Genomic DNA, 24,436 nt, shown 5'->3' on the forward strand with positions numbered 1-24,436 from the left:
AATAAACATCAGAGAAAACACACAATGCTGCAGTGACAGCATGTTGAATAAAGGTAATGTTGATGGTTTGTGTATTGATCTCTGTTGAATATAGAAGTTCCTCTCTCTTCTATAGTTCAGTAACAGCTCAGCTCCTCCCTGAGTCTCTCCGTCTCCTCGTAGCTCTCTATTTTCACTTCTCTCAGTTACACTACTAAGGTAAAGTGATTCTAGACCGCATCATATTCAAGTTTAAGTGTGGGATTCCCTCTAGTGGACGTTGTGGAGTATTGTGTTGTCTTTGCTCCAAAGGTTTTTGTACAGAGTTTTGGTGTTTCCTGTCACTGTGGGCTGCACAGCACAGTAGTTCACGGCAGAGTCTGAAAGTTTAGCTGAGGAGATCTGCAGATCCATTTTGGTTTTATCCTCACTCACTGAAACAGACAGTCCAGATTTTGTTTCATTTCGCGATCCAAAGTGAAAGATGATGAACTCTGGTGGTTTTCCTGGATATTGTCGATACCAGAAGAAATAATCATTGTTATCCGCTTGTTTGGAGTATCGGTAGGACAGAGTAACAGAGCTGCCTTCTAAACTGTTCTCTTCTTTCTCGACTGGAGTGAGTTCTTCACAGCTGATACCTAAAGGAAGAGATAATTTCTCATTGCATTTTATACAACTCATTGATTCAATTGAACAAATAAATAAAATATTGAAATTAAAGATTTCCTCAATGCAGAATCTAACAAACTTGTTAGAATAATGAGAAACATCACATAAAACACACAATGCTGCAGTGACAGCATGTTGAATAAAGGTAATGTTGATGGTTTGTGTATTGAACTCTGTTGAATATAGAAGTTCCTCTCTCTTCTATAGTTCAGCAAGAGCTCAGCTCCTCCCTGAATGTCTCGGTCTCCTCTAAGATCTGTATCTTCACCTCTCCGGTATGCTTCCTCCGGTTTACACACTGGTGGCAATATTGTGTACCATTTTGTTATTTATCATTCTAAACCAAGAGTTACCAACTTGATCTCATAGAATTCCGTGAAATGAACATGGCCCCTTAACTCAAAATCTGTGGCAGTTTCAAGGAATCCCCAAAAATTCTGTGATGGGCCCACGGAAGACTTCCGTGAAATGAACACGGCCCCTTAAGTTAAGGTAAAGGTCGTGGGTGGGCTTATGTTTCCATGACACGCGGGACAACATCGGGAAGGTTGGGTTTAGGAAACGTGACACGGGGGACATGTTCCCCAGTCTCCTTGATGAAAGTCCTGTGTCCTCCACCCTGACCAACCTCCCTACGCAGTTTTTCGGGTTTCCGTACTACTCTCTACCGTAGTTACTCCAAATACTACTGTGATGAAAGTTTACTCTGCAGCAGGAGTGGATTTTAGGAAATAGAAAAGAGAAACAAATAAAGACAGTTGAAGACTAAACCAAGTTTGTTTTTTTGTATTTTATTATATATTTGCAAATATAGGATTAACACAATTTCACAAAATGCACAGCGGCTCAGTGTGAAAAAGTCTCTTCAACGAGTCAACAGGAATACTGAGCTTAAATACATCTTCAGAGTGACAGTACACACACACTTGGCTTAAAATAACTCGGCATTTCTTACAATCAATCAAGACACCGTAGACATTCAGGAGCCCATTCGCCTCTTCCCCCTGTATCACTTTTACCCTTGATGTCACACATCGCTTTATCTCAACTGTCCGAAGACAAGTCTCAACTACCTAGGGAGAAATGAATGCACCGGGAGACATAGTTTAGGGTGACCTTGTACCTTATCTGTTCAGCGTACACATTATGTTCCAGACTTTGTGGCTCCCTTAGTTTAGTGAGAATCAGAATCAACATGTGAGAATGAGATAAACTCACTTTCAGCATTGTGAGAGAAACTAAAACAGAAATGAGATAAGAATATAAGGAATCATGCTTAAATGTAATTTTGCCATTATACTACGTCATCCTCTCATTGACTTTACATTAGCATTGTTTTCTGTGGTGGCCACCACCACGTAATGCGGTGTTAAGAGTTTGTGATAATTTCACGGAATTCTGTGAAACCATGCTGGAGTTACATACAATTATATGTGATGTTTTAATGCTTGGATCAACTTTGCAGGTTTTACAAACACAAGAAGGATGAAGAGGTTGAAACAACATAATTTCATCACTAAATATCTTAGTATAGTATAATCTGAACTGATTCACAGAATTTTGGGAGGAAAATTTAATCTCAATTCCAGGCTTAATCATTTTTAGAAACACTTTATATGATAACAAACAAGTGGCCACAATTACTGGACTTTAATGTTGAATTACAGATTGTCAGGAAAACTGAAATAATATCATCCAAAGACATGTAAACAGAGAATGATGGGCCTAAGATTGAACCCTGTGGTACACCACAATAAATCAGCCTTAAAGGGGCGCTATGCAGTTTTGGCCATTTCTTTGCTGTTTTCTGGATTTTTGCTCGCAGGTTTCTCTACAGAGCTCCCCCCTACAGCTTCAGAATAGATATTTGGCAGCTCCTATGTTTACTTTTGTCTGACTCCTCGCTCGGTCAGTCTGCCGTTTCCTCTTTCTCTGTTCCTCCGACAATGCTTTCCTAGCCTTCTGCTTCTTTTTTGACGGCTCAGCCATGACAATAGTGTGAAAAACTCCATCGCTACCTTCTCCTTATAGCTAGTCGGTTCCTGGATGTGTGCAGTGCCGTGAAGCAATTCGTTTACATCGCGAGACCTGATATCAAGCGATACATCCTGACGCTGAGGCTGGCGGCTCGCTGGACGAAACATATTGGAAAGTTGCAAGGGTGGGTTTTCCACTCACAGGCGCTAGGGGGAAGCGGACGACCACCATTCAACATGAAAAAAAGTCATATAACCATTCCAGTTACTCTAAAGCTGTTCAGTTAATGTAAATTAAGCTAAAGAAACTGCATAGTTCCCCTATAAGAGAAAAACACAAACTTATTTTATAAAGAGAAGACCAAAACTATGACCTGATTTTGTGATGCTAACCATAGTTTAAATAGAGCTCTGTTGGATGTCAGGGGATTTGCTGTTATAATCAGTTATGAGGTATTTGAGGTAGGTTCATAAACATAATATCCCACAACACCTCATTATCATACTATTGAAGAAAACACTTTTCCTTTCATCTTTAGAGCTTCATTGTCACCTCTACAAAGAATCTAGACTGTGTCATTACATACTATTCAAGATTTAACCGTGTGTGAGTCCCTCCAGTAGATGTTGTGGAGTATTGTGTTGTCTTTGCTCAAAAGGTTTTTGTACAGAGTTTTGGTGTTTCCTGTCACTGTGGGCCTCACAGCACAGTAGTACACAGCAGAGTCTGTCACTGCAGCAGAGGAGATCTGAAGAATAATTTTGGTTTTATCCTCACTTACACAAACAGACAGTCCAGATTTTGTTTCATTTTGAGTTCCCAAGTGAAAGATGAGGAACTCTGGTGGTTTTCCTGGATGTTGTCGATACCAGAACAATCGATCAGCACCAGTCGCTTGTTTGGAGAATTTGTAGGACAGAGTAACAGAGCTGCCTTCTAAACTGTTCTCTTCTTTCTCTACTGGAGTGAGTTCTTCACAGCTGATACCTAAAGTAAAAGATAACTCTTATTAAAATGTAGATGTTATTGGAATCAAACTTGTTCATGCTGCATAATCTAACATACCTGTTAGAATGGAAAGAAACATCAGAGAAAACAAAGAATGCTGCAGTGATATCATGTTGAATAAAGGTAATGTTGATGGTTTGTGAATTGAACTCTGTTGAATATAGAAGTTGCTCTCTCTTCTATAGTTCAGTAACAGCTTAGCTCCTCCCTGAGTCTCTCTGTAAAGTCATTCTAGACACTGTCACTTTGGGCCTCAGAGCACAGTAGTACACAGCAGAGTCAGACAGCTGAAGCTTCTGGAACTTCAGAGGAACTGATGTCTTGTTGATTTTAGCATCAAATCTGTCATTCTGAAACTCTGGTGATTTATCTGCTGTTTTTGAGAAACATTTCAGCATGTACTTTGGGTAATCATTGACTTCTTGTTTGTACCAGAACAAAGTTGGACTTCCCGTGGTCTCAAATGTACAGTCAAGAGTAACTGTCTCTCCTTCAGTAGTAATGACATCTCTTGTTGGCTGGATCACTCTGTCTTCTCCTTTACACTCTGGGGAAGAAGAGAACATGCAGAAGAAGAGATGAATTAATACAAATTATTAATTAAAGGACAACAATCAGTACTTTTAAAGTGTTACCTTGCCAGAGGTTCAGACAAAAATCTTCACTGACTGCTTTCTGATGTCAGATTATACCAAATAAAGAGTTATTAAGAAGGTATTAGAAGCCAACAAAAATGATCAGTTTTGCTTTTTTGTCAGTGTCAAAAGTGTTGAGAGAAGAAACATGTTGTTCTTTGTATCTTACCAAAGAAAAGAGCAGCAAGAATAATCCACAGCCAATGTTCCATACCTACAACAAGGTTTAAATCAACAGGAGAAACTAGCTGATGTTCAACATTCAGTCTGAGAATTGTTCTCTTCACAGCAGCACTTATTATTGACTGAATGGTTGAACACAGTGCAGAAGTAGTGCACCTCCTACTTGATAATGTCGCCCTCTAGTGGAGGTACAAAGTTCAGTACAACAGTGTAGAAAAAAGTCTTCCAGCAGCTTGTCAGTGTGTCAGCTTGTGTTTTTGTACAGAGACTGTGGGTTTGCTGTCACTGTGGGCCTCACAGCACAGTAGTACAGAGCAGAGTCTGTCACTGCAGCTGAGGAGATCTGCAGATCCACACGATGCTTTTCTTCAGACAGTTTAGTAGAGAACCTTGTGTCCAATGTCAGAGATTCAGCTTTTTTTGTAATGTTCATCCCTGAGATGAATATGATGAACTCTGGTGGTTTTCCTGGATATTGGCGATACCAGAAGAAATAATCATTGGTATCAGCTTTTTCGGAGGATCTGTAGGACAGAGTAACAGAGCTGCCTTCTAAACTGTTCTCTTCTTTCTCTACTGGAGTGAGTTCTTCACAGATGACACCTAAAGGAAGAGAAAACTCTGTTATTTCATGTTGTAAAAGATATAATGAATGATTCACGTTCAGATGGTATTGGGATTAAACTTCTGCATAAACTTGTTCATGCTTCATAATCTAACATACCTGTGAGGATGGAAAGGAACATCAGAGAAAACACACAATGCTGCAGTGACAGCATGTTGAATAAAGGTAATGTTGATGGTTTGTGTATTGAACTCTGTTGAATATAGAAGTTCCTCTCTCTTCTATAGTTCAGTAACAGTTCAGCTCCTCCCTGACTTTCTCTGTAAAGTCATTCTAGACTATATGATGAAAAATATTGAAGTTTAACAGTGTGTGACTCCCTCTAGTGGATGTTGTGGAGTATTTTGTTGTCTTTGCTCCAAAGGTTTGTGTACAGAGTTTTGGTGTTTCCTGTCACTGTGGGCCTCACAGCACAGTAGTACACAGCAGAGTCAGACACTGCAGCAGAGGAGATCTGCAGATCTATTTTGGTTTTATCCTCACTCAAACTTACTGAAGCAGACAGTCCAGAGTTTGCAGCATTTTGCGTTCCCACGTGAAAGATGAGAAACTCCAGTGGTTTTCCTGGATATTGTCGATACCAGTAGAAATAGTCAGTACCAGGTACTTGTTTGGAGTATCTGTAGGACAGAGTAACAGAGCTGCCTTCTAAACTGTTCTTTTCTGTCTCTACTGGAGTGAGTTCTTCACAGCTGATACCTAGAGGAAGAGATAACTGTTATTAGATGTAAAAGTCTCAAGAAATGATTCACATTCAGATACTCAGAAACTTTTTCATGCTGTATAATCTAACATACCTGTGAGGATGGAAAGGAACATCAGAGAAAACACACAATGCTGCAGTGACAGCATGTTGAATAAAGGTAATGTTGATGGTTTGTGTATTGAACTCTGTTGAATATAGAAGTTCCTCTCTCTTCTATAGTTCAGTAACAGCTCAGCTCCTCCCTGAGTCAATCTGTAAAGTGATTCTAGATAACATGATGAAAAACATTGAGGTTTATCAGTGTGTGACTCCCTCTGGTGGATGTTTAAGTTTGTAAGTGTATTTGATTAGGACAATGCACATTAATCAACATTTCTGTAAATGCACCAGTGTTAGCCAGTCGGGTAATTTTCAACTGTAGTCCTAATTTCCTAGCACGCAAGTCTTTATGGTGGGAAGAAACCAGAGCACCTGGAGGAAACCCAAGTAAACACGGGGGAGAACATGCAAACTCCACACAGAAAGGCCCGGAACGACCTGGATTCGAACACAGAATCTTCTTGCTGTGAGGCAGCAATGCTAACCACTGACAGATATGTACAGTATATACAGCTACGTGCAGTGTGGTAACATAAGAGTAGTAAGAATAAATGTATATGCAGGATGAATAGTATGAAGAGCAGTAGAATATGGCTATGTATAGGTGTTATTACAGTATGTACATTTGTAAATAAATAAATAGAATAGTATGGGAGGGGTAGGGTAGTGCAAATTGTCCGTGGGGTGCATACTAGCTTAAATTGTCACCGGGATAACCTACATCATGAAAAATATTGAAGTTTAACAGTGTGTGACTCCCTCTAGTGGATGTTGTGGAGTATTGTGTTCTCTTTGCTCCAAAGGTTTTTGTACAGAGTTTTGGTGTTTCCTGTCACTGTGGGCCTCAGAGCACAGTAGTACACAGCAGAGTCAAACAGCTGAAGCTTCTGGATCTTCAGAGGAACGGATCTTAAGCTGGAATTCAGCGTGGATGAAGATTTCTCCTCGTCCACTGTTTTCCCGGTTCCAACCTTAAAGCGGCTGAGAATGAATTTGGGGCTGTTGTTTCCATCCTGTTTGTACCAGAAGAGATAATTATTAGTTGAACTGCTGTTATATTGACAGCCAAGTGTTACTGCCTCTCCTTCAGTAGCAGTCACATCTCCTTTTGGTTGCAGCACGTTGTCTTTTTGTGCTCTGCATTCTGTAAAACAGCAACAAACAGAATCAGTGTGCTGTTAAAGAATCATATCAATGTTGGATTGATATCAAAGAAACAGAGTTGTGTTCATACCAAGGCTCATAGCAGCCAGCAACACTGAGATGAACAGAGGCTTCATATCTGCAGTGTGGAGTAACTCTGAGCTACAGCAAGTATAAAGAAGGCTGTGATCTCTCTGTTTAGTCTTCATCAACACTAAGTTGGTGGATTAGAAGGAGGAACCTGATCACAGTGACAGGACTCATTCACAGCCCTGGGTTATTCCCCCTACTGACAACTTTACACCTAACACATGTTGTGCCTCTCTCCTTTCTTAGTGTAACTGTTCTTGTATGAAGTGGTCTTTGTAGTTTTCAGCTGACATGGTTCCTGTTTTACAGCTGGTGCAGATTCACTTTGTTCCCTAAAATATAAAAGGTGGTAATTATAGTGAACCTGAAAACTTTTAATATTTCTATCTAGAAAGTTTGAAACAAACTGAGACTTAATATTTCAACGTGTTACGTTTTATGCTTTTTTCAGAATGTTTCTTGAATGTAAAGTGACAGTTTAGTATCTTTTGGTCCTCTGCAGCCTTTGAGGTCAAATTCAAAGATGGTGAAGTTGTTGGAGAAGCTTCTGTTTTCATGAAATTCTTAAGTTAGTAAAATCTTCAGCGGTAAAAATGTGATTCTACTGAGTTCTTCTGTGAATTATGATGTTATGGAATATAAACTACCAGTGATTTCAGTTTTATTAGTGTTTCATTGTCTATTTGGGATGCAGATCAACATGTTGAACAATGGAAGGAGCTCATTGTGGCCTATCTGTTTTCATTGTTTCTATCGGCAGTTGGTGTGAACAGAGACAAAAGTTTAAGTCCGCTGGATTAGGGGTGGCAGTAGCTCAGTCTGTAGGGACTTGGGATGGGAACCGGAGGGTTGCTGGTTCAAGTTCCAGTACGGACCAAAGTACACAGTGTGGATTGGTATCTGGAGAGATGCCAGTTCAACTCCTGGGCACTGCCAGGTGCTCTTGAGCAAGGCACCGTACCCCCAACTGCTCAGGGCGCTGGTCCAGCACTGGCAGCCCACTCACTCTGACATCTCTCCATTTGTGCATGAATAGGTCCTGAGCATGTATGTGTTTTTCAGGCCTGTGTGTAGTGATTTCTAACAAACAGAGTATAAATTGTAATTTCCCCACTGGGGATCAAATAAACATTATAAATTATTATTCCATAGTTACATGTCTGAGACCGGCACAACATTTCCTACATTTTGACCAACCATGATGTATGAAGAGTGAAAACTTTAGGGGAGAGAGCAATTTGTTTGGAACATTTTCAGAGAATCGTACTGCAGCTCCCCCCTCTGTCCTCCACTCTGGGTCTCAACATTCTGTCTCATACACACACATTGGAAAATCTGAAACGGTCTGCAAAGAGGACGATACATAAACTGTGATTTGGTAGAAACCGTGCTTGATATCAGAATGCCCATTCAGCCCAATGAAGGCCAAACTCTTGTCTTCGGTTTAAACTTTTAATTATTTTTCTACATTAAAGTATGGCAATACAGTATGGCCCCAAAGAGGGATTGTTTTGAGCTATGCTAAGTGATTTCCCGAATATTTCCCATTAAAGTCTTTGGCAAATTTTAACATTGTGTTAAACTGTTTCCACCTGGAGTGCTGGAGGCGTGTCCAGGAAGAAGTAGGTCAAGGGGCGTGGCCGATTCACCTGCACAGCCGTGCACAAGTAGCTAAATGAGTTCAGGCAACTGAGAACTTTGTTTAGTCAATGGGTTTTAGTGTTTTAGCAATTGAGAAAAACTGTAACACTGTTTGACTCCCTCTGGTGGATGTTGTGGAGTATTGTGTTGTCTTTGCTCCAAAGGTTTTTGTACAGAGTTTTGGTGTTTCCTGTCACTGTGGGCTGCAGAGCACAGTAGTACACAGCAGAGTCAGACAGCTGAAGCTTCTGGATCTTCAGAGGGACTGATCTTAACTTGGAATTGAGTGTAGATGAAAATCTCTCCCTGAACTCGTCTGCTGTGTTCCCTTCATCCCGTTGAACGCGGCTGAGAATGAATTTGGGGCTGTTGTTTCCATCCTGTTTGTACCAGAAGAGATTATCATTAGTTGAGCTGCTGTTATATTGACAGCCAAGTGTTACTGTCTCTCCTTCAGTAGCAGTCACATCTCCTTTTGGTTGCAGCACGTTGTCTTTTTGTGCTCTGCATTCTGTAAAACAGCAACAAACAGAATCAGTGTGCTGTTAAAGAATCATATCAATGTTGGATTGATATCAAAGAAACAGAGTTGTGTTCATACCAAGGCTCATAGCAGCCAGCAACACTGAGATGAACAGAGGCTTCATATCTGCAGTGTGGAGTAACTCTGAGCTACAGCAAGTATAAAGAAGGCTGTGATCTCTCTCTTTAGTCTTCATCAACACTAAGTTGGTGGATTAGAAGGAGGAACCTGATCACAGTGACAGGGCTCATTCACAGCCCTGGGTTATTCCCCCTACTGACAACTTTACACCTAACACATGTTGTGTCTCTGTCCTTTCTTACTGTAACATTTCTTGTATGAAGTGATCTTTGTAGTTTTCAGCTGACATGGTTCCTGTTTTACAGCAGGTGTAGATTCAGTTTGTTCTCGAACGTATAAAAGATGGTAATTGTAGTGACCCTGCTACATGCCTTTTAATATTTCTTTCTAGAAAGTTTGAAAGTAAACTGAGACTTAATAATTCAACATGTTACATTTTATGCTCTTTTCAGAATGTTTCTTGAATGTAAAGTGACAGTTTAGTATCTTTTGGTCCTCTGCAGCCATTTGAGGTTAAATTCAAAGATGGTGGAGTTGTTGTGGAAGCTTCTGTTTTAAGGAAATTCTTAAAAGGTCCAGTATGTAGGAATTTCTTCCATCTAACATTGAGATCGTACATTGCAATCAACTCTCTTGCACCACGCAGTTCTACAGCTACGGTAGCCTTCACGCAAAAAGCTGGTCTTTTGCTTTTTTTTTCTTTTTCTAGGTGAAATTCCTGAAACTTGGATTTTGAATACGTGCATGAGGTGGAGTGCCAATCGGGAGAGTCGGAAATTTTCCCAATGGGCCGGTAGTTTTTCAAAGCCGGTCTGATCGCCCACTCTGGCCAGCACCGCTGCACGCTCCAGCCGCCGAAGCTGCTCGCTCCGGCCGCCGCTGCCCGCTGGTCAAACTAGCCTGTACGGCGGGCCGTAGCAGCCTCTTATTTCCCAACATTCATCTCTCCCCAGCTCCCCGAGGGCCGGTGGTCTATGAAATTTCCCGGTAGATTTTTTTGTCCCACTCCATTTAATAAGATAATATGTGGTCCTCCATGTTTCCTTCTTCAAAGTTGCCGGGCCGGGAAGCGACGATACCCATTAGCAGCATTATCAGCACCTGTGAGTTTATCATGTGACAGCGAAAACGCAAAAGGTGGAGCAGTATGTCCCTTACCGGCTAACGTATTTCAAGATGGTGCATGATTATGGAGTGTCTACCCCAGTTCATGCAGTGCAAATGTAAAATTTCAAGCCAAAAGGAATACTTGGAATTGATGGTGGTGGTAAATATTCATGAAAAAAAAAGTTTGTGAACAGGCAACACAGAAATTGATAATGAACAACTAAACACGTTACACACTGGACCTTTAAGTTTTAAAAAACAGGTGAATTTTTCTTTGGATTTTAATATCTGAAAAGAATAAATACCACTGATTAAAGAGTTGTATTTGTGTTTCAGTGATCTGTTGAACAATGGAAGGAGCTCATTGTGGCCTAATGGCCCACAAGGTATGAAGAGGATTTAGTAGGTAAGTCAGTGTCCATTTATTTGTTGTCATGGTGTCTTGTGTTTGAACCATCATACAGTTGGTTTGTCATTGATGTGGATTTGCTGCTCATGTGAATCCTCCCACAGTGTTACATTAGCAGCTGTAACCACAGGGACTCTGATAAAACTGGAATAATCAGAATCCATCTGATAGGAAGCTGTGGTTTGAATACCACTTCCCTCCTCTTTGAAGAGTAGTCAGATATCTGTGTTCAGGTTTTTGTACAGCCTCTTCTACACTTTGTATCACTGTGTTTCTAGAGCACAGTAGTAGAGACCTGTGTCTGCCAGGGTTAGTGTCTTTATGGTCAGTTCAGTTGTTTTCTCTGTTGTTATGGATTCATATCTTATCTTATCTGGGATATATTCACTACTACTACGGTCTCTTGCTCCTTTCCAGAGTATAAACTGAGGTGCCTGAAGGTCAGAATGATGTCTGTACCAGTAAAGGTCAGGATTGTTGATCGTTGTCTCATATACACATCTGAGTGAGACAGATTCTCCTTCTCTTTTACTGACTGCATTCCTTACAGGATAGATTTTGTCTCCAGCTATTAATCCTGAAAAAAGTAGAGAAAATGAAGTCATTAAACTAACATTGATCATGAGGCTGAGAGCAGAAGACGGTGAAAAATGTCAACTGTATATTGTTACTCTGGACAGAAACAGTTCAACTGTTCAGAGATTTCAGCTCTAAAATGCAGTTTATATAAATCTTTAGAAAATAATAAAACCATGTTGTTCTTTGTATCTTACCAAAGAAAAGAGCAGCAAGAATAATCCACAGCCAATGTTTCATCTCTACAACAAGGTTTAAATCAACAGGAGAAACTAGCTGATGTTCAACATTCAGTCTGAGAATTGTTCTCTTCACAGCAGCACTTATTATTGACTGAATGGTTGAACACAGTGCAGAAGTAGAGCACCTCCTACTTGATAATGTTGCCCTCTAGTGGAGGTACAAAGTTCATTACAACAGTGTAGAAAAAAGTCTTCCAGCAGCTTGTCAGTGTGTCAGCTTGTGTTTTTGTACAGAGACTGTGGGTTTCCTGTCACTGTGGGCCTCACAGCACAGTAGTACAGAGCAGAGTCTGTCACTGCAGCAGAGGAGATCTGAAGATCCACACGATGCTTTTCTTCAGACAGATTCGTAGAGAACCTTGTGTCCAATGTCAGATATTCAGCTTTTTTTGTAATGTTCATCCCTGAGATGAATATGATGAACTCTGGTGGTTTTCCTGGATATTGTCGATACCAGTAAAACTCATCACCACCAGTTGCTTGTTTGGTGTATCTGTAGGACAGAGTAACAGAGCTGCCTTCCAAGCTGTTCACTTCATTTTTGACTGGATTGAGTTCTTCACAGCTGACACCTAAAGGAAGAGATAACTTTTATATAATGTTTTAAAAGACTTATTCACAATCAGATGTTATCAGGATTCAATTTTTTCAAGCTGCATAGTCTAACATACCTGTCAGAATGGAAAGAAAATGCAGAGAAAACAGACAATGCTGCAGTGAAAGCATGTTGAATAAATGTAATGTTGATGGTTTGTGTATTGAACTCTGTTGAATATAGAAGTTCCTCTCTCTTCTATAGTTCAGTGACAGCTTAGCTCCTCCCTGTGTCTCTCCGTAAATATATTCTCTCTGGTACACTTATTACAAACCTACATCATGAAAAAGTTTAACAGTGTGTGACTCCCTCTAGTGGATGTTGTGGAGTATTGTGTTGTCTTTGCTCCAAAGGTTTTTGTACAGAGTTTTGGTGTTTCCTGTCACTGTGGGCTTCAGAGCACAGTAGTACACAGCAGAGTCAGACAGCTGAAGCTTCTGGATCTTCAGAGGAACTGACTTGTCCTTGATTGTAGCATCAATTCTCTCTTGCGCTTTAGCATTTTCAGTTTTTACAGAGAAACGTTGCAGCAGCATCTTTGGATAATCATTTTCTTTTTGTTTGTACCAGTACAAAGTAGGAGTTTGGTCAGTCACAAATGTACCATCAAGAGTAACTGTCTCTCCTTCAGTAGTAATGACATCTCCTGTTGGCTGGATCACTCTGTCTTCTCCTTTACACTCTGGGGAAGAAGAGAGCATGCAGAGGAATAGATAAATCAGTTAAGATGATTGATCTACCATGAACAATCAAAATGTTTAAATAGTTACCTAGCCAGAGAGTCAGAATCAGGATGTTAGTCAGCCAGTGTTTCATGTCTGCAGTGAGAGGGGAGGAGAGAGAGGAAGAGCATTGATACTCTGATGGATCTGGGCCTTCACATCATTGGTCCTTCCTCTTCATCATCTGTTGAGGAAATCTCAACGATTTGTTATTGTCCTGAACAGTGTGTGACTCCCTCTAGTGGATGTTGTGGAGTATTGTGTTGTCTTTTCTCCAAAGGTTTTTGTACAGAGTTTTGTTGTTTTCTGTCACTGTGGGCTTCACAGCACAGTAGTACACAGCAGAGTCAGACACCTTAGCTGAGGAGATGTTCATTTTGATTTGTTTGTCCTCCACTTCAATGTTCATTCCAGGGACTGGACTTGTCAATATTCTTCCTTTTCCTAAATGAGAGATGATGAACTCTGGTGGTTTTCCTGGATATTGCCGATACCAGAAGAAGTAATCATCATCAGCTGCTTGTTTGGAGTATCTGTAGGACAGAGTAACAGAGCTGCCTTCTAAACTGTTCTCTTCTTTATCGACTGGAATCAGTTCTTCACAGCTGACACCTAAAGGAAGAGATAATTTGTTATAGCATTTGATAAAACTCATTGATTCAACAGATTAAGAAAATATTGAAATTAAAGTTTTCCTCAATGCAGAATTTAACAAACCTGTTAGAATAATGAGAAACATCAGATAAAGCACACAATGCTGCAGTGACAGCATGTTGAATAAAGTTAATGTTGATGGTTTGTGTATTGATCTCTGTTGAAAATAGAAGTTCCTCTCTCTTCTAAAGTTCAGTAACAGCTCAGCTCCTCCCTGAGTCTCTCTTTCTCCTCTTAGATCTGTATCTTCACCTCTCTGTTATGCTTCCTCCGGTTAACAGACTGGTGGTAATATTTTGTACCATTTTGTTGTTTATCCTTCTAAAATAAGAATTATATAAAATTAGATGCAATGATTTAATGCTTTGTTCACCTTTTCAGGGTTTACAAACACAAGAATGAGGAAGAAGTTGAAACAACATAATTTCATCACTAAATATTTTTTTAATGTTTTTATTCAACCTTTATTTAACCAGGTAGGGCGTTGAGAACAAGTTCTCATTTGTAATGGCGACCTGGCCAAGAGAAGCATAAGCGTGAAGGACAACATACAGTTTCACATTCAATACAGTACAAGAAAACAGAATAGAATATGGTCCATGAAGGCTGCATAAAGTAAAGAGTTAAGTAGGCATTACAAAGCCGGTGCAAAGTGAGGTGTAAGGAAGTCGATGGATATGCTAAAGTGATATGGTAATAACACAAATGATCATTAATAGACAGTCAAGTGCAAATTGTGGTCTAGTTAGTGAAGATATAACGCAATGTGTATGAAAAGACTATATGAATGCTAAAACGTGGTGAAGCGTCAGTTAGTGCAAATAGTGGTCTAGGTAGTGATGTAGGTCAGTAATAACACAATGTACATGAGTAAGCAGACTATATAAATGCTGAAATGTTGTAAAAAATCAGTATACAATTGGTGCATAATGTGGTCTAGATAATCACAATATGCACTATCTATCTTAGTATAGTTTAATTAGACCAGAATCACAGAATTTTGTGATGAAAATGCAATCTCAATTCCAGCCTTAGTCATTTTTAGAAACACTTTATATGAAATAAAACAGTTGCCACAATTACTGGACTTTAATATAATGTTGAATTACAGATTGTCAGGAAAATGGAAATAATATTGTCCAAAGACATGTAAACAGAGAATGAGGGAACCTAGGATTGAACCCTGTGGTACACCACAATAATGCCCTGTTTACACCATGACGCTCACGGGTGAAAACGGAAAAATATATTATTGGATGTTCCTTTCATTTATACGACAACGGCATTTTTGGGGCTTAAAAACGCAAAAAACTTAAAAACCCTCCACCGTCGCGTTACCGTCTAAAGGGTAAAAACGCAAAAGTCTGAAGACAGCGGTGTGGAGAGAGACGAGAAAAAGGCATCCAGGTAGTCTGTTGTTACGGAGTAAGCTACAGAAATTATAGGCTCCTGTTATCTAAAAGATTTTCAATGTGATGGCTCAATATTTTTTAATGATTTCGACAATGTGGATAAGGTTGTTACAGTTCGATGACCATATGTAGGCTATTCATTTGAGCCAGAGTAGGCTACAACGTTGCGGATGAAGAGAAAGAGAGAGAGAGAGAGAGAGTGGCAGCGGCCAGAGGGCAAGGGAGGGTTTGCTTCAGCCTCCTCTGACCGCTGCCTCTCTCTCTCAGCAGGGCTGAAGGGCTGGGAGGCTCAGGATATTGGTAGTGCTCCCGTGGGTGCTGTGCTGTGGCTTATCATGGTCGACTGTGCCGGTCATCATCAGACAAACATGCAACTCCACCTCCTCGTCTGTCCAGACAAGCTTTTGTTGTTCTCTTCGACATGTTTTGGTTTGGCGCTACTAAGGAGAGAAGTAGAAGGAAGGTTCTATGTAGTCGCACGTACTTGGTGGTGTTGTGTGGCAGTGCCACCTAGCCGCCTGGTGTGCAAACTACATCGAATTTCACACACTTTTGCGTCACTATATGCACGCAGATTTCCCCCCCAAAATTCTCATCTAAAAGCGGAATAAAAAGTGAGAACGTAACGCCACTTTTGTGTTTTCTCTTCAGATTGTTTTCGTCTAAACTTAGCCTAAATCAACCTTAAGAGAAAAACACAAACTTCTTTTATAAAGATAAGAACAACACCATGAACTGATTTTGTGATGTTAACCAGAGTTGAAATAGAGCTCTGTTAGATGTCAGGGGATTTGCTGTTACAATCAGTTATGAGGTATTATTCATGAACATAATATCACACCTATTAAACCTTTACATCATTGGTCCTTCCTCTTTATCATCTGTTGAAGAACACTCAACAATTTGTAATTTACCTGAAGTTTAACAGTGTGTGTCTCCCTCTGGTGGATGTTGTGGAGTATTGTGTTGTCTTTGCTCCAAAGGTTTTTGTACAGATTTTGGTGTTTCCTGTCACTGTGGGCCTCAGAGCACAGTAGTACACAGCAGAGTCAGACAGCTGAAGCTTCTGGATCTTCAGAGGAACTGATCTTAAGCTGGAATTCAGTGTGGATGAAAATTTCTCCTCGTCCACTGTTACCCCCGTTCCTACCTTAAAGCGGCTGAGAATGAATTTGGGGCTGTTGTTTCCATCCTGTTTGTACCAGAAGAGATAATCATTAGTTGATCTGCTGTTATATTGACAGCCAAGTGTTACTGCCTCTCCTTCAGTAGCAGTCACATCTCCTTTTGGTTGCAGCACGTTGTCTTTTTGTGCTCTACATTCTGTAAAACAGCAACAAACAGAATCAGTGTGCTGTTAAAGAATCATATCAATGTTGCATTGATATCAAAAAAACAGAGTTGTGTTCATACCAAGGCTCATAGCAGCCAGCAACACTGAGATGAACAGAGGCTTCATATCTGCAGTGTGGAGTAACTCTGAGCTACAGCAAGTATAAAGAAGGCTGTGATCTCTCTGTTTAGTCTTCGTCAACACTAAGTTGGTGGATTAGAAGGAGGAACCTGATCACAGTGACAGGGCTCATTCACAGCCCTGGGTTATTCCCCCTACTGACAACTTTACACCTAACACATGTTGTGTCTCTCTCCTTTCCTAGTTTAACTTGTCTTGTAAGTAGTCATCATTGAAATTTTCATATGAGTTGTTTCCTGTTTATTCCCCAAGATATAAAATGTTTGTGAACCTGCTAAACCCCCTTTGATAGTTCTTATCAGAAAGATTGAAAGTTGTGCTGATGGCAGTGGAAATCAAGGATCTTTCGTGTTTTTCCATGCAAATGAGACCCTATAGTGTCGACCCGATGGCAGTAACTGAAAGGATTATTTAAAGGGGGGGTGGGATCCTATGTGATTATATTGGCTTTCCTGAGTACTGACTGTGTGTAGTTGTTCTATTACGGGGGTTTGGGGGGAGCCTATTATATTGCTGGCCTTATTTGCTATTCGTGCAAGTTTTGTTTTTTGTGTTTGATGGTGAGGGCATTGTAGGCTGAGATATTGAAAGTGAGTATGGATTTAATGAGTGACTGGTAAACCACAGTTAAAATGTCCTTGCTGACACTAAAAGCACTAAGATTCCTCAACAGTTATAAGCGCTGACGGCTTTCTTATACACAGGGTCTGGGTGCTGTAAGAAAGACAGATGTGTCCATCTCTGTCCCAAGGTATTTAAAAACATTGACTTGTTCAACGGGCTGACCATCGATGCAGAGGGGTTGAAACATTTGCTGTGAGCTCGGGGTTTCCCTGCTCCGACAGTACAGCTCCTTGGTCTTGTCGATGTTGAGCTCCAAGGAAGTTTCTTGGAATGTTGTGACCAGGTTGTTCACTGGCTTATAGTAGTCAGACAGTGCCCTTGTATCGGACAAGTGGGCTACTAAGGCCATATCATCCGCATACTTAAAAAGAGTCATTCCGTCTCTGCTGCAGGATATATTCTTTGTGTAAAAAGAGTAAAGTATGGGGGATAAAATGCATCCTTGAGAAAGCCCAGTGTTTAAAAATAGTTTGCTGGAATTAAAACCATTTACTTGATGTGACCTGTCCTGTAAAAAGTTCTCAATCCATAAAACCAGTGTTGGGTGGACCTGAAGCTCGACTAGGTGTTGCAGTAGTGTGTTTATTTGTACAGTATTAAAAGCGTAGGAGAAATCCATAAATAAAATCCTTGTGTGGATGTGTGATGAGTTCAGCTGTCTGGTCACAGTGTCCTAAATAGTCAGAGTTGCATCCTTTACTTCCCGTTTAGCCTTGTAAGCAAATTGGAGTGGGTCCAGTCTTCCTGTCGCAAATGCATGTCAGGGCAACTGGCCTAAAGGCATGTGTCTTTTTAGGAATTGGGATGGTGGTTGATTCTTTCCACTTGAGGAACACAGCTTGAATCCAGGAGACTCTGAAAGAGCTTGGTGAAAACCCCACATAGCTGGGTGGAGCAGTCTTTGAGCACTCTGCCTCTGAGCCTGTCAGGGCCAGGGGCTTTGTCTGGGTTCGCTCAACTTAGGACTGATGCCACTAGTTCCTCATCTATGATGAGAGCCTGGTGGGATGGACTGGGGCAAGGGACGGTCCTTCTGGCTGGTGCGCTGCAGTTGTTCAACCTGCTGAAGAAACTGTTTGGCTGCTCTGCAAAGGAGGCAGGGTCTTGACAGTCGATCACTGCAGGTTTGGGGGTTCTCCCCATCATGATGTTTCACCCTCTGCCATGCCTCCTTCACATTTCCAGAGGTGAGTTTTTGTTCTACTTTGTCCTTGTAGTGGGTTTTAGCCAACTTAGCCTTCCGTCTGAACTCCTGTAGTTCCCTCACCCTGAGTGTGTCACCTTCTAAAAAAGCCTTTTTTTCAGAACCAGACATATTTCATGTCCTTGGTGACCCACTGTTTATTATTTGGATGTAGTGTTATTTGTTTAGTAGGAGTTGCAACGTCCTCACAGAATGAGATGTAGGAGGTTACTACACCAGTCAGCCATCTTTAAAAAACAATTCCCAATCAGTCAATTCAAAACATCCCCTCAATGTTTCAGAAGTCTCTTCATTCCAAACATTAGTTGTCTTTTTAACTGGTGCTCCCCTTTTGAGTTGTAACCTGTACTTTGGCAGCAACAGAATAAGTTTGTGGTCAGAACGACCAATAGGAGGACGGGGATTTGATATATATGCATTGGGGATATTGCCATAGCATAGGTCCAGTATGTTGTGCATTCTAGTGGGGACTGTAACATATTGCTCCAGGTTAGGTAGATGTGTGGTGACGTCACATTTGTTAAAATCCCCCAGTAGAAATACTGGTTGTTCGCCAGTGTCACTGCCCGATGTGAGTCGAGTGCAGATGTGAGTTGCGCATGCTCAGATTTAAACGGTTGATGGCATAACGTGTCATACTGAATATTCATATTTCTTATTACTAACAATAACAGAAGATGGAAATCATTTCAAAAACGTTTTAGCTATTTATGATTGTTTGATTGCTAACATTAGCTCTAAACGCTATTCAAGTGACAGCCTTTGTTGTGTTTGATTGCTAACTTGTAGCCAGCAGTGAAAAAACTTCGTTATGTAGGTCCATTTGTATTGTAGTGACATTACAGAAGTCTCTCGTTAGCAGGTTCTTGTAGGCTACTTGTCGCAAAGTGATGCAACTCACATCTCACACTCACATCTGCACTCGACTCACATCTGGTAGTGACACCAGTTTGATTGACAGCCCTGTTGTAACTGTCTGTTATGTGTTTGGCAGCGAGTTTAAAATCAACAAGAAATACATGAACATCTGACTTGTCATGCTCTTCAGAATGCTTTCATGGTTTCAAGCCGGCGACAGCCGTGGACAGAGGCATTATATTTTTTGCGTTATCCGTTCGTCAGTCCATCCCATTCTCATGAACTCGATATCTCAGCAATGTCTGAACAGACTTTCTTCATATTTGGAAAAAACATTCACTTGAAGTAAAGGATAAACTAATTCGATTTTGATTGTTCAAGATCACTACGACCTCACAAATCCCCTTTATGGCCACAAGTCAAGAATTAATACGCTAATTATGACACTGTGTCACAAATGTCTTTTAGGATAAGATGATGAATTGATGACATTTTACACCCAAAAGATTAAAGGTCAAGGTAAAAGTCTTAACTGTGACATTGCAATGTTCTGCAAAAATGCATTTGTGGCCGTTATTCAACTCGAAAACTCAGAAACAGAAATGGAGACATTTGGTTGGATACTGGATTGGTGACACTAATTACAACACTGAAAAGAGATAAAACAAAAATACTTATTAATTTAACTTATTTTTTAAAGTAAGTGCTGTAGTACAACTAGCAGGAGACAAGTTATAACTGAGGTACGTTTGGAGACACTACCTTATTTAATCATTAAATTACTAAGTATTTTTGTTGTATCTCTTTTCGGTGTTGTAATTTGTAGACGTCCCTAAGCACTCTTACTGCCCGGTAGCAGTAGCAGCAGACAGCAGAAGCCAGCAGGCAAGTGTTATTTAAATAAACTCCTGGTGTACTTACAAACTTTCGAATCCATCGTTTTATACATTTTATTACGTAACCTATTTGTACTACTGTAGAAGTTTGGTATCATTTCGGGCATTATTAGTGGGGTAATTTACGAGATACAAACCTGGATCGGTTAGCGCCTGCACTAAGCTAACCAGCTGATAACGCTAACTTGACCAATGTTTGATCCAGGTGAAAAAACTTCTAGGGGGTGTTTGGCTCGAGGTCATGGTGCAAAGGACCCTAGGTTGAAATTACTCCGAACCATCACTTTAAGTTAGTAATATCTTCGGTGGTAAAAATGTGATTCTACTGAGTTCTTCTGTTAATTATGATGTTATGTAATATAAACTACCAGTGATGTCAGAGTTTTATTGGTTAGTATTTCATTGTCTATTTGGGATGCAGATCAACATGTTGAACAATGGAAAGAGCTCATTGTAGCCTAATGGCCCACAGGGTATGAAGAGGATTTAGTAGGTAAGTCAGTGTCCATTTATTTGTTGTCATGGTGTCTTGTGTTTGAACCATCATACAGTTGGTTTGTCATTGATGTTGATTTGCTGCTCATGTGAATCCTCCCACAGTGTTACATTAGCAGCTGTAACCACAGGGACTCTGATAAAACTGGAATAATCAGAATCCATCTGATAGGAAGCTGTGGTTTGAATACCACTTCCCTCCTCTTTGAAGAGTAGTCAGATATCTGTGTTCAGGTTTTTGTACAGCCTCTTCTACACTTTGTATCACTGTGTTTCTAGAGCACAGTAGTAGAGACCTGTGTCTGCCAGGGTTAGTGTCTTTATGGTCAGTTCAGTTGAGTTATCTGATGTTTTGGATTCATATCTTTGCTTATCTGGGATATATTCAACACTACTAACTTCTCTTGCTCCTTTCCAGAGTATAAACTGAGGCGCTTGAAGGTCTGAATGATGTCTGTACCAGTAAAGGTAGACATCGTTGGTATTGGTCTCATATTCACATGTAAGAGAGACGGATTCTCCTTCTCTTTCACCGACTTCATGTTTTACAGGAGAGATTTTGTCTCCAGCTATTAATCCTGAAAAAAAGTAGAGAAAATGAAGTCATTAGACTAACATTGTTCATGAGGCTGAGAGGAGTAGACAGTGCAAAATATCAACTGTGCAATGTTACTCTGGACAGAAACAGCTCAACTGTTCAGAGATTTCTGCTCTGAATTGCAGTTTATATAAATCTTTAGAAAATAATAAAACCATGATGTTCTTTGTATCTTACCAAAGAAAAGGGCAGCAAGAATAATCCACAGCCAATGTTCCATCTCTACAACAAGGTTTAAATCAACAGGAGAAACTAGCTGATGTTCAACATTCAGTCTGAGAATTGTTCTCTTCACAGCAGCACTTATTATTGACTGAATGGTTGAACACAGTGCAGAAGTAGAGCACCTCCTACTTGATAATGTTGCCCTCTAGTGGAGGTTCAATGTTCATTACAACAGTGTAGAAAAAAGTCTTCCAGCAGCTTGTCAGTGTGTCAGCTTGTGTTTTTGTACAGAGACGGTGGGTTTGCTGTCACTGTGGGCCTCACAGCACAGTAGTACAGAGCAGAGTCTGTCACTGCAGCAGAGGAGATCTGAAGGATCATGTTTGATGTATCCTCACTTTCATAAACCGACAGTCCAGAGTTTGTTACATTTTGCGTTCCATAGTGAAAGATGAGAAAATCTGGTGGTTTTCCTTAATATTGACGATACCAGAAGACATAATCATCATATATAGCTTGTTTGGAGTATCTGTAGGACACAGTAACAGTGCTGCTTTCTAAACTGTTCACTTCTTTCTTGACTGGAGTGAGTTCTTCACAGCTGACACCTAAAGGAAGAGATAACTTTATTATTTCATATAGAAACTGACTCAATGAATGATTCACATTCAACTGTTATTGGAATAATACTTTTTCATGCTGCATAATCTAACATACCTGTGAGGATGGAAAGAAACAGCAGAGAAAAAACACAATGCTGCAGCGACAGCATGTTGAATAAAGGTAATGTTGATGGTTTGTGTATTGATCTCTGTTGAATATAGAAGTTCCTCTCTCTTCTATAGTTCAGTAACATCTCAGCTCCTCCCTGAGTCTCTCAGTCTCCTCGTAGCTCTGTATTTTCACTTCTCTCATTTACACCTCTATGATGAAATGATTCTAGACTGCATCATGAAAAATATTGAAGTTTAACAGTGTGTGACTCCCTCTGGTGGATGTTGTGGAGTATTGTGTTGTCTTTGCTCCAAAGGTTTTTGTACAGAGTTTTGGTGTTTCCTGTCACTGTGGGCTGCAGAGCACAGTAGTACACAGCAGAGTCAGACAGCTGAAGCTTCTGGATCTTCAGAGGAACTGATGTCTTGTTGATTGTAGAATCAAATCTTTCTTTCTGGAAATCTGGAGCATTCTCATCTGAGGTTGAGTAACGCTTCAGCATGTACTTTGGGAAATCATTGACTTCTTGTTTGTACCAGAACAAATAGGGAAATTTGTCACTGGTCTCAAATGTACAGTCAAGAGTAACTGTCTCTCCTTCAGTAGTAATGACATCTCCTGTTGGCTGGATCACTCTGTCTTCTCCTTTACACTCTGCGGAAGAAGAGAACATGCAAAGGGAGAGATTAATCAATAAGGTGATTGATTAAAGGAAAAACAATCAGTAGTTTAAATAGTTACCTAGCCAGAGAGTCAGAATCAGGATGTTAGTCAGCCAGTGTTTCATGTCTGCAGTGAGAGGGGAGGAGAGAGAGGAAGAGCATTGATACTCTGATGGATCTGGGCCTTCACATCATTGGTCCTTCCTCTTTATCATCTGTTGAAGATCTCTTCAACGATAACACTTTGTAATTTACCTGAAGTTTAACAGTGTGTGACTCCCTCTGGTGGATGTTGTGGAGTATTGTGTTGTCTTTGCTCCAAAGGTTTTTGTACAGAGTTTTGGTGTTTCCTGTCACTGTGAGCCTCACAGCACAGTAGTACACAGCAGAGTCAGACACTTCAGCTGAGATGATCTTCAGATCAACTTGATTTTTCTCCTTATTCAGTGTAGCATTCAGTCGAGGGTGAGGAGGTGTTGCTTCCACTACTGAAGGCGATGTTGTATCAGTGATCAGGAGAAGGAACTGAGGAGCTGATCCAGGATCCTGTCGATACCACTGGAGATTATCAGCTTGAACTGAATAGGTACAGGACAGAGTAACACTACGGCCCTCTGATGAAAAGACTTCAGCACTGCTGGCAGTAATATCATCTTCCATCGTGTTACCTAGTGAGGAAAACAACATGTTAGATTTACACTTCTGTTCTAATGTCATATATCTAACATTTGAAAAACATCACACTTATTAGTGATACAGTGATGACATCTAGATTTGTATCTTTGAAATGTTAAAGTTTGAACTAAAATCTGAACTGGATCCATAAAACTTTGAAAATGTCTTTGTATTTCAGGATTTATAATCATAAAGATACATACCTATGAGAGTGAAGCAGAACAGAATTGCAGTGAGTTTTTCCATGTCTGCAGAGGTGAAATGCTGTTTATGAATGTTCAGGATGAATACGTTTTGTGAGTTGTTTGGTCTGATGTTCACAGCTGTAATCAAACAGTTCTCTGTCATGAAGACACCTCTGCAGTCAGTAGGAGGAGACTCAGATGTTGAATTAGTTTCATTCCTCCAAGTCTTCATCACAACTGTGTTTCATTAATTAAAAGAATCCAGACTGTCTCATAAAATCATTAAAGTTTAACAGTGTGTGACTCCCTCTGGTGGATGTTCTGGAGTATTGTGTTGTCTTTGCTTCAAAGGTTTTTGTACAGAGTTTTGGTGTTTCCTGTCACTGTGGGCCTCACAGCACAGTAGTACACAGCAGAGTCAGACACTTCAGCTGAGGAGATCTGCAGATCTATTTTGGTTTTATCCTCACTCACTGAAACAGACAGTCCAGATTTTGTTTCATTTTGCATTCCCAAGTGAAAGATGATGAACTCTGGTGGTTTTCCTGGATATTGATGATACCAGTAAAACTCATCACCACCAGCTGCTTGTTTGGAGTATCTGTAGGACAGAGTAACAGAGCTGCCTTCTAAACTGTTCTCTTCTTTCTGGACTGGAGTGAGTTCTTCACAGCTGACACCTAGATGTAGTAAAAGACATAATAAATGATTCACATTAAGATGTTATTGGAATAAAACTTTTTCATGCTGCATAATCTAACTTACCTGTTAGAATGGACATAAACATCAGAGAAAGCACACAATGCT

At 40.3% G+C, this 24,436-nt stretch overlaps 5 gene segments (V, D, J or C); all 5 read right to left on the reverse strand.

The window, feature by feature from the left end:
- Positions 1-4,514: 4,514 nt before the first annotated feature.
- LOC116036863 lies at positions 4,515-5,200 on the reverse strand. The segment is given in 2 exon segments: positions 4,515-5,057; positions 5,179-5,200. Coding segments are annotated over 2 exon segments (381 nt in total).
- A 1,529-nt stretch (positions 5,201-6,729) lies between these two features.
- LOC116036861 lies at positions 6,730-7,291 on the reverse strand (the record flags this gene model as incomplete). The annotated part of the segment is given in 2 exon segments: positions 6,730-7,028; positions 7,119-7,291. Coding segments are annotated over 2 exon segments (417 nt in total), but the record flags the coding sequence as incomplete, so codon positions are not given.
- A 1,403-nt stretch (positions 7,292-8,694) lies between these two features.
- LOC116036858 lies at positions 8,695-9,457 on the reverse strand. The segment is given in 3 exon segments: positions 8,695-8,788; positions 8,963-9,269; positions 9,360-9,457. Coding segments are annotated over 3 exon segments (447 nt in total).
- Positions 9,458-11,948: 2,491 nt separating this feature from the next.
- LOC116036862 lies at positions 11,949-13,785 on the reverse strand (the record flags this gene model as incomplete). The annotated part of the segment is given in 2 exon segments: positions 11,949-12,268; positions 13,731-13,785. Coding segments are annotated over 2 exon segments (375 nt in total), but the record flags the coding sequence as incomplete, so codon positions are not given.
- An 8,174-nt stretch (positions 13,786-21,959) lies between these two features.
- On the reverse strand, positions 21,960-23,760 carry LOC116036849. The segment is given in 3 exon segments: positions 21,960-22,001; positions 23,142-23,437; positions 23,648-23,760. Coding segments are annotated over 3 exon segments (381 nt in total).
- Positions 23,761-24,436: the final 676 nt, after the last annotated feature.

Source organism: Sander lucioperca, chromosome 9, assembly GCF_008315115.2.
Source record: "Sander lucioperca isolate FBNREF2018 chromosome 9, SLUC_FBN_1.2, whole genome shotgun sequence".
NCBI lineage: Eukaryota > Metazoa > Chordata > Actinopteri > Perciformes > Percidae > Sander > Sander lucioperca.